This window comes from Hevea brasiliensis, chromosome 17 (assembly GCF_030052815.1).
Source record: "Hevea brasiliensis isolate MT/VB/25A 57/8 chromosome 17, ASM3005281v1, whole genome shotgun sequence".
Classification (NCBI taxonomy): domain Eukaryota; kingdom Viridiplantae; phylum Streptophyta; class Magnoliopsida; order Malpighiales; family Euphorbiaceae; genus Hevea; species Hevea brasiliensis.
In genome coordinates this window covers 58,726,277-58,742,042 of record NC_079509.1, presented here as the reverse complement: position 1 = coordinate 58,742,042, position 15,766 = coordinate 58,726,277, and the positions used below count along the sequence as shown (strand labels likewise).

The 15,766-nt window shown below is 35.1% G+C and overlaps 1 protein-coding gene across 2 annotated transcripts; it reads right to left on the bottom strand.

Annotated features, from left to right (window-relative positions):
* Positions 1-783: 783 nt before the first annotated feature.
* LOC110643079 (putative 3,4-dihydroxy-2-butanone kinase) lies at positions 784-15,715 on the bottom strand. Of its 2 annotated transcripts, none has more exons than XM_058138917.1 (21): positions 15,571-15,715; positions 15,409-15,498; positions 14,370-14,443; positions 14,179-14,242; positions 12,990-13,102; positions 12,831-12,878; positions 12,530-12,601; positions 12,348-12,437; positions 11,559-11,732; positions 11,124-11,207; positions 9,713-9,768; positions 9,308-9,438; positions 9,142-9,234; positions 8,829-8,893; positions 8,369-8,512; positions 8,245-8,288; positions 7,769-7,852; positions 7,578-7,651; positions 7,393-7,505; positions 7,212-7,307; positions 784-1,284 (listed from the first exon to the last, which is right to left on the bottom strand). In XM_058138917.1, the coding sequence occupies exons 2-21, from the start codon at positions 15,446-15,448 to the stop codon at positions 1,162-1,164; spliced, it is 1,782 nt and encodes a 593-aa protein (XP_057994900.1). In that variant the 5' UTR covers positions 15,449-15,498; positions 15,571-15,715; the 3' UTR covers positions 784-1,161. The 2 variants fall into 2 exon arrangements, with proteins under 2 accessions (XP_057994900.1, XP_057994899.1); XM_058138916.1 differs by having other exon boundaries at positions 15,409-15,461; positions 15,571-15,675.
* Positions 15,716-15,766: the final 51 nt, after the last annotated feature.

Here is a 15,766-nt window from a genome sequence, read left to right as displayed (position 1 = left end):
AAGGATACTTCATTGATTATATAGTTTTGAGTTAGATTCTATTCACTGATTGTTGTACTGTAAAATATGATAATCTCACATCAATGAATTTTAATTTAGTAAATCTAGAATTGTCTCAATGGTGAAATCTCAAGGGATAAGGCTGTAACTGTTGGAAGAACAAGTGGCATGACAGGTAAGATCGTTAAAGATTGTCTCGCAAACACCAAACTACAAACTTTAAAGAGTAATTAGAGGAATAGTTCCCGTCTCTCTCATGAGTTGGAATCCTCTCTATGTAATATATCACAAACAATAATACATGATATTAAATTAGTAACATATGTATAAAATTTAAAAAGGAAAGAAAAATCAAGCATTTGATTCAATTCAATAAATAAAGATATTGTTTTGTCAAATTCATTATGCCCATGCACTCACTTCCCTTTTCTTCAGGAATATCGCCACCTTGATTTTTATTGTCATTAATTTATAATTGTAATATTACCGTACATAATACAGAAACCCATTGCCATTTGCAAACAGAGACAACTGAAAAATAACTTGCAAAAACTCTTTTAGTGAGGGAGGCTAGGACGAACACAGGTCCTTAATCCATCGATTCGTCATAATCGTTAAATGTATGATCCATCAGAGACCATCAAAAGCTAGACCTAGCCAGATCCGATTCAGATTTGGAACCGTACCAGTCTAACCCAGATTCAAAATTGGACCACAACCACCCTGACTTGAATCTGACCAAAACCGTTTAGTCCAATCCAATTTCAAGTCAATAAATGAGAATTGGAAAAAAAAAAAATTCAATCTTTATATTTGATCAATACAAGACTAAATAAAAATCCAATCAGGACCGAGAACCCCCTACAGTCCTATTCTGGATCATAACCAGGTCTGCTCAAAGCCAATGTTACATAGGTGTGAAGTACAACCAAGACTTTGAAACGTATGAAATTTGACGATTTCACTGTCCTTTGAAATTTACATTTTCTATAGAGAATTGCAAAAAATGAAACTTGCTCTCTGAACTTTACCACAAAATTTTGCATAAGCATAAAGCCTAAGTTAGACAACAGATTCCAATAATCAACAAAAAATTAGCTCGGTTATATCTGCGGCAACCAAAAAGAACCACGAATTGCAACGAGTATTAGATGCATCAGCTTATGAAGGCTCTTTGTTCTTGATGGCTAAAGCTGCTGCTCTGTACCATGCAGCTGCAGCCATAGCTCCAGGGTCTGGAACTGATGCAAGGATATCTGTAGAGACATAGGTAGAGCGGCCAGCCTGCATAAACTATTTCATAAGATGCCCAAATACATGCATGCACTAGACAAATTTGGAAATTATATTGCAAACAAGATAGCAAAATCACAGAGCAGCTGAAATATATGCTAAATCAGCGCCCGAAGCACACAGATAACGCTAGTTAGAAGAAAACACTTCAAAGAGGAAGTCTAAGGAATGGACATAGGCTTGGCTACGCTAAACCACCATCAAAATTTTATGTATTTGATTTATTTTTCTTACATCCTATTACTACTACTTTTATTGCATATCAATTAAATCTTAGTCAAGAGATTACGTTTAACTATTAACCTAATTCATAACCCAAGTGACAATGAAAAAACTTCATGATACTAAATGACAGCAAAAATTCCTTTTATCCTCTAGTGTCAAAACCTTAACCACATTTACTTATAAAATTTCTCAAATGAGCACTTGAACATTACTAATATAACCTACTGAGTCACTCATCTTATTTTACTCATAGATGCTTCCACTTTCAACTCTAGCCCATTGAACCTGATCCATGTAGGTTAGCTTTCAATCCTTAGAAATGTTACTCCGTGAACCAAATGTCAATCTCACACTAAAACCACAATTTAGGAAGATGGAGGGCCACACATTAAACAATGCTCCAAAGCCAAACAGGCTCTAATGTGACTCACATTATAGAATACTTATTGCACATGTTATAGTTCTGCTTCTTTGTTTTTGCTTTTTTTTTTTTTTTTTTTTTATGTTTTATTCTCCACTTCAATAAATGACTCTTGCCCCTTCCTCCTTTACCTTCAATTTTTCCTTCAGGAAAATAACAATATAACAGTAGTATTAATAATAATTGTGAGAAAAGGTGTGTTTTTCACATTAATTTCTGAATGTTATACACATACACATACAGTTCTCCTATACTGTTTACGAATTCTACATTGAGTTGGAATTTTATATTGATTAGGAGTCCTCTATGGATATCCTATAGGGATTGACTTTCTATAAGGATAGACTTCTATAACACTCCCCCTCAAGTTGGAGCATAGATGTTAATCATACCCAACTTGTTACAAATATAATCAACGCGAGCTCCATTTAGAGTTTTTGTAAACATATCTCCCAATTGCTCTCTAATTTCAACGTGTTGTGTTGAGATGATCCCTTATTGAAGCTTTTCACTGACAAAATGACAGTCAATTTCAATATGCTTAGTCCATTCATGAAACACAGGGTTAGAAGCAATATGGAGAGCAGCTTGATTATCACACCACAATTGTGCAGGTAGAGAGGTCTTAAGGCCAATCTCATTTAATAATTGAAGTGTCCACATTATCTCACACACTGACTATGCCATAGCTCTGTATTCCGATTTAGAACTAAATCGAGAGACTACGCTCTGCTTCTTACTGCTCCAAGACACAAAATTTACCTCCAACAAATACACAATATCCAGTAGTTGACCTCCTATTAGCCTTATACTCTGCCCAGTCTGTATCTGAAAAATACTCAACATTCAAATGCCCATGATTACTCTATAATAAGTCTCGCCCTGGAGCTCCCTTCAAATAACACAAGATTTGTCCTAAAACTTCCCAAAGAGCAACACTTGGAGAAGACATAAACTAACTTATCACACTAACTGAATATAAAATATCAGGACGAGTTACTGTAAGATAGTTTAACTTACCTATGGATTTTCAAACAACTTACCATCCTCTAGTACAAGTTGCAAATTTGGGGTCATTGATGCACTACAAGGCTTAGCACCTTCCTAGTTTCTGCCAGTAGATCAAGAACATATTTTTGGTAAGACAAGAAGATACCTTTCTTATTTCTCATAACTTCAATTAGTTCAATACCGAAAAAATACTTAAGTAGACCCAAGTCTCTTATTTGAAACTGGGCAGGAAGTGTTTAAGGAATAAAATACCTAAAGAGTCACTCCTGATGATAACAATATCATCAACATACACTATCAACAGAATTAAGCCAGCCTTAGAATGCCTATAGAATACTGAATGATCACACTTACTATTTTGTACACTAAAATCCTGTACTGCTTCATTGAATCTCTCAAACCAAATCCTAAGACTTTGTTTTAGGCCATAAAGAGACTTTTGAAGTCTGTAAACTTTACCTAACTCTCCCTTAGTAACAAATTTTGGTAGTCATTCCATATACACCTCCTTTTGAAGATCACCATGAAAAAAGGCATTCTTGATATCTAATTGGTGCAGAGGCCAATCATATGTAGCTGCTAGAAAGATAAACAAACGAACTGAAACTAGTTTAGCTACAGGAGAAAAAGTATCAGAGTAATTAACCCTATATGTCTTAGCATATCCTTTAGCTACAAGATGTGCTTTTAATCTAGCTATAGAACCATCAAGATTCATTTTCACTGTAAACACCCATTTGCAATCAACAGCTTTCTTACCAGTAGGTAGAGGTACTAGTTCCCATGTACCATTTGTATCTAAGGCCTCTATTTTCTCTTTCATAACGGCACACTAACCTAGATAGGATAATGCCTTTTAAGGATATTTATAGAATCTAAAGAAGTAACAAAATATCAAGAAGGAGAAGACAAATGATCATAAGAAACAAAAGAGGAAATAGGGTAAATACATTTACGTTTATCCTTGCGAAGAGCAATAGAAAAATCTAAAGTAGGATCATGACCAGTGGCAGTAATCGGATCTTCTGATGAAAAAGCTAGTGGAGGATTTGAATCCGGGGTATCCATTCTCCTTGAACAAACATGAACAACAGGAGGTCTGACTGTGACTGGGACAGACTGAGCAAGAGGAGGAGGAGGATTCTGTTTGACATTGCATACCAAAAGATCATCTGCCTCCCCCTGATTCTCATGCATAGACGTTTGAGGAAAGAACGGAGTAAACTCAAAAACGTAACATCAACAAAAACAATATAATGATTAAGAGTTGAAGAAAAACACCTATATCCTTTTTGGAGCCTATAGTATCCAAGGAAAACACATTTAAGAGACTTTGAATCCAATTTAGAAACCTGTGGACGAATATCACGCACAAAACAAGTATATCCAAAAATATGAGGTTCAACAAGAAATAAAGATTTAGACGGAAACAAAACAGTATAAGGAATGTCCCCATCAAGGAGAGAAGATGGGGTACGATTAATCAAAAAGCATGTTGTAGAGACTGCATTGGCCCCAAAATATTTAGAAACATTCATTTGGAAAAGAAGAGCTCTATCTACCTCAAGAAGATACCGATTTTTTCTTTCGGTAACACCATTCTAGGATGGCATATCAACACAGGATAACTGGTGAAGAATACCATTTTGAGTCATATAGGTCTGAAAGTGCTCAGAAAAATATTCTTTAACATTATCACTTCTAAATATGCGTATAGAAGTATTAAATTGAGTTTTAATTTCAATACAAAAGGCATTAAAGATTAAAAAAAAAAAAAAAACCCAAAACGATTCTTTATTAAATATAATCATGTAACACGAGAGCAATCGTCCACAAAAGTAACAAAATATCTAAATCCAGGTTTAGCGGTAATAGAACAAGGACTCCAAATATTAGAATGAATTAACTCAAAAGGGCATGAAGCCCGTTTATTAACTCTAGACATAGACGGTAAACGATGGTACTTAGCAAATTGACACGACTCACATTCTAGTACTGACAAAGACTGAAACTGAGGACATACTTTCTTCAAGGTAGACAAGGAAGGATGACCCAATCTACAATGAACTTCAAAAGGAGTTAAGGTACTGGAGCAAGCAAGAGATGGAGGTTCTCGTCTATCAAGAATGTAGAGACCATCCGACTCATGCCCTTTACCAATAATCTTCTTTGTTGTAAGATCCTAAATCAAACAATGGTTAGGAAAAAAAAGAAATAGAATAATTTAAGTTTCGAGTAAGTTTACTAACAGAAAGTAAATTAAAAGAAAAGTTAGATAGAAATAAGATAGATGACAAATATATGGACGATGTGGGATTCGCAGTTTCAGAATCTATGACACAAGAAGTAGAGCCATCAGCTAAAGTAATTGTGAAAGAGGCAGTAAAAGACTAGAAACCAGATAAAATATTAGAATTACTTGTCATATGACTTGTAGCACCAGAATCAATGACCCATTTGGACGAGAAGGATACAAGGCATGCAATGAATTTATCCGACTCAAAAATGGCAGATAGGCTTTAGAGATGCCTGATACTAGGAAAATTGTGCAAATTCTTCTGCAGACACTAAGACAGTTTTCTCAGAGGAAGACATTGTAGAATCTTCTGCTACCATATTTGCCACCTGATATCGCTGATTTTTTCTTTGAAGTTTCAAACAATTACATTTTGTGTGTCCAGGCTCATGGCAATAACAACAAATAACTCCTCCCAAGTCCTGATTAGAATTAATCTCCCCATTACATTGATTATTTATGTTAGTAACCCCTCTATAACCTCCTCTATTTCCCTATTGTCCATTCACATTCTGTCTAACAAGAGCACCATTAGTGGGTTGTGAAAATTGAATACCCTTTGTACGAAGAACACGTGTAAATGTATCATGCCGAAAAGAAATCTCAGAACTAGAGAAAATATGAGATTTAACAGTCTCATATTTTGCGAGTAAACTAGCAAGAAAACTTATAACAGCCATTTGCTCACCTTGAGCTTGTTGCACTTTTACATTAGGACTGAATGGTGGTAGAACATCAAACACTTCATAAATACGTTTAAATTCCATAAAATACGTTGTAAGAGTCTTATCCTGTTTTTCAGGTCAATAAAATGCTCTACAAACATCACATATGCGAGAGATATTGCATTTGCCAAAATATAAAAATTCTAAATAATCCATTAATTCCCTAATATATTCACAGTGATTAATAAGACTCATTACCTCACTGTGAATTGAATTCCAAAGTTTTAAGAACGAGTATCTTCCGTCAGTCAAGCTTGCTTGGTATCATCATCTAGTGGATCTTTTGTGAGATGATGGTAACCCAAAAAAGCAAGGTTGTCAAACACCACCAAAAGAGAAGCCTCAAAACTCAAGAAAGCCTAGGGGGATGGAACCACCAGGTTGGGGCAACGCCGGGAGAAGAGGTCCGACCGCTAGACATTGCCGGAAACCACCACACGCACTTGCACGTGGAACTAGGACGCAAAACAAAGGATGGCGCATGAGAGCCACACGCTATACGTCCAATCACCGGGATTTGATTGAAGGCCAATCGGCGGCCAAGCTCACCAATAAGGGACGCAGTGATGCAAGTAGAACACCCTCTATGGGTGACTTAGAGAATAGGGTGTGAGGGCAGAAACAGAGATAGAAGGCGAAGAAAATTGATTCAAGCTACTTGTTTTGATCTCACCTTGGCTCTGATACCATGTGAGAAAAGGTGTATTTTTCACATTAATTTCTGAATGTTATACACATATATATATACAGTTGTCTCCTTTACTGTTTAGGAATTCTACACTGAGTTGGAATTTTAAATTGATTAGGAGTCCTCTAAGGATATCCTATAGGGATTGACTTTCTATAAGGATTGACTTCAATAACAATACTTTAGGAGTGAAGAAGGGTGAAAGGAAAAGGGGGAACGGTTTAGCTTTCTTCAAACCTTGGGCATCATTTTAATACATTAAAAATTTACAGCATTTATTCTTCTTAATAGCACAAAGGCTCAGAGAATTCAGGAAAATTACTTCCAACTTCATTTTGTGACATGAAAACCAGATTTGCAATAAAGTAGAAGCCATTGTTGCTCAGCAGCAACTTTGGATTGTGTCCTTTTGCATCCAAATGGATAGTGGGGGATACATAAAAGTAAAATACCCATGTAAAAACCATTGTTACATTATTCCTTTTGCATCCAGATATGATGAGGGAAGTACATGTCATTAGAATCTCAAAAGAAATTAAAAAAGAATACCACCTGTGCCTGCATGTGTCTGGTTGACTCAGCTCCAGCCAATGCTGCTTCAGATGAGAGAACAAAAGCAGTAAAAGGATCATCCCCAGCATTTAACCTCTGCTTTTTAAAGTAGATAACTTAGTATTAGAGTATAAAGCCACATCAATTGTGGAAATAAAAGAAAATCATTCTTCCTGCTAACCTCCTGAAGGACTGCTGATGCTGGAATAAGTGCATCTAACAAAGTGCGATAGCCAGCACTAGCCCCGCCATACTTACTGACTGCGGCAATTGAAGCTTCAAGTGCTTCAGCCCCTGGTTCAAGAAAGTGGTTAAGTTCAAAAGCACATGTACCTGTAAATTTTCACATTAGGAACAGAATATCACATTGTTTTGACGTCACAGCTGATTGTGAGTTTGCTTTCAGCTGTGCATGAGCTGCCTTGCAAAATATATTGTATCTGTTTCAAAGAGTAAAATACAGAGATTGATCAACTGCAAATAAATAGTACAAGCAATTGAAAAAAAAAAGTAATGACATAGCTGAATCAAACATAGAGACAAAGTAAGTAACATACATAATCCCACTCGTTCCTCCCATAACTCTTCTAACAGATGATCCAATTTCATTTACTGTTTCCACAGCATCATTAAGGGGATAACTACGAACAGAAGAAAGTGATTCAGGTGAGACTATGAAAATAGAAAACTATAACTTAAAAAAAAAAAAGAATTAAAAAAGGTAAGAAGAAGAAGAAGAAGATTCATTTAATTTTTGTAAGAAACCACAAATACGGGTATATTGAAATATTCATCCTTAGCTTGAAAAGTAATATAGTCTTCGCTTCTGCAATCATGTGCAGGGGAATCAAGTCAAGTATATTAGTTTGAACAATTCGATAAAAACCAATGACAGTATAGGAATAGCATGATGCAGCCCGATACAAATTTAAAAAAAAAAGGTACTTTTTTAATTTGTCCTAACCAACCTAAACCATGGTAAAGCAATCTACGCTGATTAAGCAACCAAAGTCCTCTGAATAAGAGAACTTACTACTTTTTCATGTCCTCTAGAATTGCTGTTGCACCCCTATACATCTGTAAAAGCAAGTAAATCAGCAGTGGATCACGGCCAAGTGATTACATGAAAATGAGAATGAGTTCAAGGACAGACTCACCGTTGATCCACAGTCACCATCACCTACTTTGCTATCCCATTCATTTAAACTGTCCCTAAGATCGATAACTGCATTTGCTGCTGCCTCAATACACACCTCAAGAATTTGTCCCTGCTTACTTAACTGTAGTGGCCGACCTATTGACTAATCACAAACAAACATGGACAATCAGATCTGACAAAGTAGTACTGCCGAAAATAGGCTTTTTTTTTAACCAAGAAAAAAAAAGTTCTACATAAATGCCATGAATTTGATCTACTACTGGGGTTAGGCCCCAAATGTACTGCTTAGATTCAAAAATATTTTAAAAGCACATCAAATCAGGAAATTAGTTTTCTATAGAATAAACATTAGAATCACCACAAAATCAGAGACGATAGAACATAAGTTCACTTGGAGAGAGAGTTGGTTTTTTATAAGATCACAAATCAAGATAAGAAATAATGTATATGACAAATACCTCATCATTGTTCATCAAGTGATTCAATGGCAGTTGAACAGGTATCTTGGCAGGTGGACGATTACCTACAAATAAAGATACTTCTGGAAATCAACAGCAATCAAAACAAAGCTTCTAAGGACTTCTTTGTTTGTCATTCTAAATAATAATATGGTAATTATTATTGGAAGAGTGAATTACTTTTTATTTCACTAGAAGAATATAGATCAACATGATGCTCACAGCATTGAAGAATGATCATAGAAAACAATCTTACAGACCATAAAAAAATTTAGTATAATGCATAGAAGCAATGTTCTGACACATCACAGACCATCAATTCCAGCAGGCCAGAATGGAGCCTTAGTTGCAGCATCCAACCATTGCAAAATTGCTTCATCTGCCTTCATTATGGAAATTGAAAATCCTGAGAACAAAAAAAACCCAAGGTGAACAACTACACTGTTCAGTATAGAATAATATCTACATCAATATCAGACCTGCCATATCAAGAGAAGTCATAAATGACCCAGTATACACTCTATCAACAGCCAGTCCATGCTCCAGTTGCAACTGAGGGACTGCTTTTCCAGCTGCAATCATCAGCTCCATTACAGGAGTGGCACCAAGTCTGCACTTAGAAAGGAGAACAAAGGGTCAACAATCAACCATTTCCTTTGAAACAAAGGCCCAGATCATAGATTCAATTGATATAGAAACTAAAAAAAAAATACCAGCAACTAAAGGAATGAATTAACAAGTGAAGAGTTTCAAGTGCTTAAAAAGTCCTCGAGAAAAATAACCAAACCAAAATTAAATGCATGATTTCATATATTATTTCAATTGCCATAATCAAACACGGTATATTCCAATCTAAAGCACAAAAAGAAAATCCTTTAACATACCCATTGACCATGAGCACTACTCGATTACCACGTGTAATTGGAACATAGTTAGTTTCCTGCAACATTAAACGTAACAGAAAACAGACTATCAAATTATATTGTCTGCTGAATATTACAGAATATTAGTGTCTGAAGTTTCTATTCTATATGGGAATAAGTATGCTAATCACTGAAAAACCGTTCGTAAGATAAAAAATCTTTCTACATAAAATAAAATACATTAAAGTTAATGATCAAGACCTTTGCAAGAAAAGACAGATTTGCGCATACATGCAAATATCAGTATCCAAAATAAAAGAAACATCTTGGAAATATTGCAAAGACCTTTAGTAGGTGAGGGATCGACTCAGATAGTGGCACACATTATCATTAAAGGTACAAGACACACTAAGGCACAAAGGGGTCCTTGAGCCTAGGCACAAGCATGCATCTAATATTTGCACAGACATACAAAAATAAAATTTGCAAGAAAATTTTCAAAATTAAGATCATAGATTCATAACAAATTAGCACAATGTAACAAAATTGATCAAAGTTAACAATCTCCATCCATAGCATCAATCTTTAAAAAAAAGAGACCAAAAAAATCCAACTGTTTAGGAAAAAATAGCAAAACAAATATATAATTGACCAAAAATATCAACTTATCTTTTTATTTTTTAATCACTGTTTGAGACAACACTTCAAGAACACTTTCTTGTTTAATCCCAACTTTTTACAAACCCTAATCACCCACCTAAATTTCTATTTATTCTATCTTTAATAACCTAATATCCAGCCTCATATTCAGTCTTACAAGCTGTCCTAAATCAGCAAGCCACTCCCATAAATTTATAGCTAAAAGCATCTCAATAAACATAGTTTTTGCACTGATATACTGCTGTATTTTTAGCAGCTATTAGCTATGGCATTCTCCTTTCTGAAGATTATCAATGGTTAAGATCCTACCATGTTGCTTCCAAGCAACGAAATAAGCTTTTGTTAAAACATCTGCATTGCACCAAAATTCCCTATATCGTTCACCCCTCTTTTCATTACCATATGCCTCGTTTGCGTCATTATAATTAGCTTGAGCTTCTCTCTCATATGAGATAAAAATCTAGATGTGGATATCATTCTAGTGAAAGAATCATAGTGAAAAAAAAATAATATATGAGAAATCACCATTGATAAAAAACAAAATCTATAATAATTAACTTAGCTTTTCATCTTTGTGACTATTTCAATATGGTAATATCTTTGCCTAGACATACAAATAAATGCTTCTCCCCTTGTCATATATTTATTAAATACAATAAATTTGTACGTTTCTTTTCTTTTCTTTTTTTTTATTTTTCCTTTCTTCCCCTTCAGTCAGTAACATGATGGACATGTAATAAATAAATTTTAGGGCTCAAGTTTTGACACATACCGGTGACAATATCTGCTTAAGAACATATGAAACAACCACCTCAACAGGCTGAAGGTCAACCACAGCAGCACCAGGTTCACCATGCTAGGAGGGCAGGGCAAAACAAACATGTTACTAAGATTTCATTCATAAATGTCCTTGCAGAAATTGAAGTATCTGAACTGAATAAAAGCACTAAGCAGCCAAAAATAATAGATAGCTACTAAGTGAACTGCATACCAAGAAAAATAACAAACTTAAAATACTTATTGTATAATTTCTTATTAATTTCTTTTTCATTTTATGATAATATTGACCAAAAGAATTCAAAGGATAAATTTATCTTAAGCTAATTTATAGGAATAAATGTTTGAAAAGAATTAATTATTATAAAATTCAATGACATAAAGTGCACTTTGATTTTAGGAAAATGGTTCCTCACTGAAAACTACTCACAATTCCAAGCCCAAGTTCCATCTTTCCTGGACCCAAACGATCTGATGTAACCTGACCAGGCAGTGTGCAAACTGACAATGCAACACCCATTGTTCCAACCATTTCAGATGCACATTTTGCTTCTGCAGCAACCTCATCAAGAGAAAGTCCAGAAGCAGCAGCAGCTCCAGCAACCTGTCTTTCACAAGGGGAAAGAAGTTACAAGAAGCAAGCATTTATTTGAATTGAGCTTTAATCAAAATCTGATAGTATAAAAGGTCCATTCATCAAACTCATAGAGTTACATAATAAGTAAAATGGTCATATCATAAAGCATAGCAAGCAAATAAATGAGTAACCTAGAAAAAAAAAAAAAAAAGGCCTTTGCTAACAGCCACATAATATAATTGTTAAATAGTTCACTTTTGTGAGCACTGCCTGAGCGACAATTTGGTTTCCAAAATAGAGCCTAACTGCTTGCTTAAAGAAGCTTCTACTCTTCACGCATAAGCTGGTACCAAGTTTATCATATAATTCACTCCTTTAGACATATATGAAAACAAGACAGTAATTCATCACCAAATGAATGCAATACGCAAGGACAATGTTGAATAGTAAAATTCTGATCAGGTTAATACCTACTGAAAATGGTGAGAAAAGGAATATAAAAACAACATTTTCAAAAGGGAAACAAAAGAAAGAGTAAATGTAGGAAAGAGAATATTAGAAACTGGATCTTGAGTGTGTAAAATATATTACATGGCACCAATCTCTTGCTTGGGTCTCTCTGTGTGTAAAGACAGAGATTACCTTATGAACTAGAATCGTCCCTGCCAGACCACGCCGGCCAGCTATGCCCCGAGGTGGAGGTAAAGCACAATCATCTCCAACAATAACAGTCTGCAAAAGCAAACGGTGACTTTACTTTGAAACTAATCATAATAGCAATGAATTATTTGATGAAAGAGAATAAAGTTTGAACTAAAATGTACCTCTACTTTATAACCTTCCGATTTTGCTTGTTCAGCAGCCAAACCAAAATTTAAACGATCACCGGTATAATTCTGTCAACATCCAGATTACAGTACCATGAATCCACAAATATAAACCGCATGAACAAGCTTTAATTGTAGAATTAAGCAATTCACAGAAAGGCAAACTCATTGTTCTCCCCTTTATTTTCTTAGATAAGTTTTGTTTGTTTCCTTTCTTCCAAAAGGAGCAAAAGGAGCCATCATTCCACACCCAATATATTTGAAATTTACTACCTAAGTTGTTTCCCAAAAAGAATACCTTGACGATCAAAATACATCCCTTGGGGCCAGTTACAGCTCGAATACCCTAAAGTTGAATTAGGTTAGAGGGTCAGACTCATCTAAAAGAGGAATGATATACATATGATAGAACCATACATATATCTTGCAACAATAAAACAAAATAAGGAAATTATACAGCAAGAATTGAATCAACTTGTGGAGAAGCAAAAACTTCTCCACAAATAGCAGCTGTGAGCATCCCTTCTCCAACAAATCCAGCATGTGCAGGTTCATGTCCACTACCTCCACCTGTAGCATAAAACAGATCAATATAACAAAAAGGGTACGCAAAACCAAATCTAATTTCAGAGAATCGCCAGATTGCTTAATTTGCATGATGTTAAGACTAAAAAATCTGCAATTATCGCATACCAGTTAATTTTTCATCAGGTCAGCACGGTAAGGTTCAAGGAGTTGTTCAATCACATCAGATGCATATTGGAAAATAGATAAATAAAAACTTCCAAGATCCTCAACATGATTATATAATGTAAGATTCTCAACCCGCCTTCCCCCTCCCCCCTCCCCTCCTTCCCACCACACCCCCCCCCCCCCCCCAACACAAACAAGAAAAAAACAAAAAAAAAAGTCCCCATAAAACTTGTATCTCATATCAGGTTCTTCTATAATGGAAGAAGAGCATGACAAAATACTAGTCCATCATCAGAAAAACAGGCCTACATCCATAAAAAAATACATTAATTTTTTTTATTTTCAGTTTCACTCAATACCTCCAGATTGTTCCACTCAAGTTTATCAGCAAGAGAAAAAAAATGATATTTAGTACTGTCTCCATTCTGTACTTCTCTCATTCTTTTTCTTCTTTTTTTTATTTTATTTTAACTGTGCATTTTTTCAAATCCAGCTTTCAATTGATATAGTTCCTTTCCCTAGCCATCTATCATGGTCTCAAATTTCCATCAAGTTTAAATACATATGTTTGCGTACATTTATATGGATATGGGATAATAGCATTGACTGCCCAATCTTTTGGGGGATTTCTGATGGAGTCCCTTTACTTTTCTTTATTGTATGAGTGCGCATGTGCACAATTCAGTGCCTAAACAGAATAGAAATGTCACAATCAATTGGTCATGTACTTTTCCAATGATTAGGTACCTGTTCATTTGTGGAAAACTATTCTAGTTTTACATAACATATTGAGTTATTGTGCACAAGTGCACTATTTCATGTTAAAATCAGAAGTCATAGAATCAGGAAAACAAAAAAGGGAATAAAATATTGAGTTTTACAGCAAGCAATATAGTTTCAAAGTTTCAAAGCTGGAATAGAAATGTTGTTCAAATGCTTGCAGTGTCATAAACCTGATATAACTGCAACCTTGTCATATGTAGCACTTGAAACATCAGCACGTAATACAACCTTGACCTGTATCTCCCAACAAAAAAAGAGAGCGAGAGAAAGACAGAGAATGACACAACATATTGTGATTTTGTACACAAAAGACCCACTAAGGTAAATAAATCAATAAATGAATTATTTAACATTTAATCACCTCAGGAAAACCATCCAAGTACTGCACGCCAGGATATGTTTCTGCTAGACCCTCAATGAACTCAGTTACCACATCTGCAATCAGGAGTCGTGACAACAAAACAAAATGCTTCAACTTTATTTTATCCTCACTACAAAAAATAAAAGATGAAAGTACACCCCATGTAATAACCATTTCTAAACTAAAGATACAGCCTATTCCTATTTTGCTATGACTCACAATGGCAGCAATGCTTATTTACTGATAAAAGGTTATATGCTTACATTCGAAGCACAACAATGCCCTAGCTGTCAGTATAGTGAGAATGGAATTTTATTCATTGCTGTATTCCCTTCTTCCAAAAAGGCATGAAATAATATGATTGGAGGAGACTAAGAACCTAATTTTTCAGTATTGCACAGAGTCAGGAAGTGATAATAATGCTTCCCCAAAAGTTTTTTCAAAAGTTGTTCTTTTTAAAAAAAAAAAAAAAAATTCCCCTTTCATCTCATTAGACTGGATTTTTCATTTAATAACCCTATCACATCAGGAAGGAATTCTGAAAATACTCAAGTACCCTTGATTGAATTCATCCATTTTCTCTTGTTTTCAGGATGTCTCTGATGGAAAATTGCATGCATCCATGTGCATGAGGACACAAAATCAAAGCCCCAATAACAATCTTTGATCAATAAAGGCTCGAAGATGCATAAACTAATAATCACAAATAAGAACTCAGACTCCAAAAGACTAAAAGCATTATTAAAATGTTTATTTGGCGCCAATGATGCTCGATAACCCCGCAAAATAATGTAGTATTAGATACTTAAATGAGAAAATAAATATGCATCACACAGCTGACTCGGTTGGTGAAGAAATGTTTGGCAAATGAAGAATCAACCGAGTCCGAGCCTTCAATTAACAATTAAATATGGCACCAAGGCCTCGATAACATACGTATAAAAAAAGCGAGAGAGAAATTCCACTTCTCGGAAACCAAACAATCTACAGAAAAAAATTCAGAAAAACCAAAGTAAAAGAAAAAGGAAAGCGAAATAACCATTGGGATTGTTGATGAGTTTCTTTCCTTGAAAAGCCATTAAAACGGCGTAGCTTCAGCGATCGAAGAGGGCGAAGAAAGAGCGGAGACCTGTAGTGTAAAGATTTTGCATGAAACCCTAGAGATTGGTTGATCCTGGGAATTTGAATTGCAGAGTATCACCTGGAGAAAGAAAGCTCTGTGTCTCTGTCTCTCTCCTCTGTCGATAGAGAAATATTTGCTCGTTAGCGACTCATCGTCAACTGCTACTTGTCCGGACAAGAAATGTTTTGCGAAATGACGAGATAGTCCTCACTCTTTTCACTTATTTACTTCCTTCTGTGGATAAGTTTAGACTTTAGAGCCCAATCCATGCCCA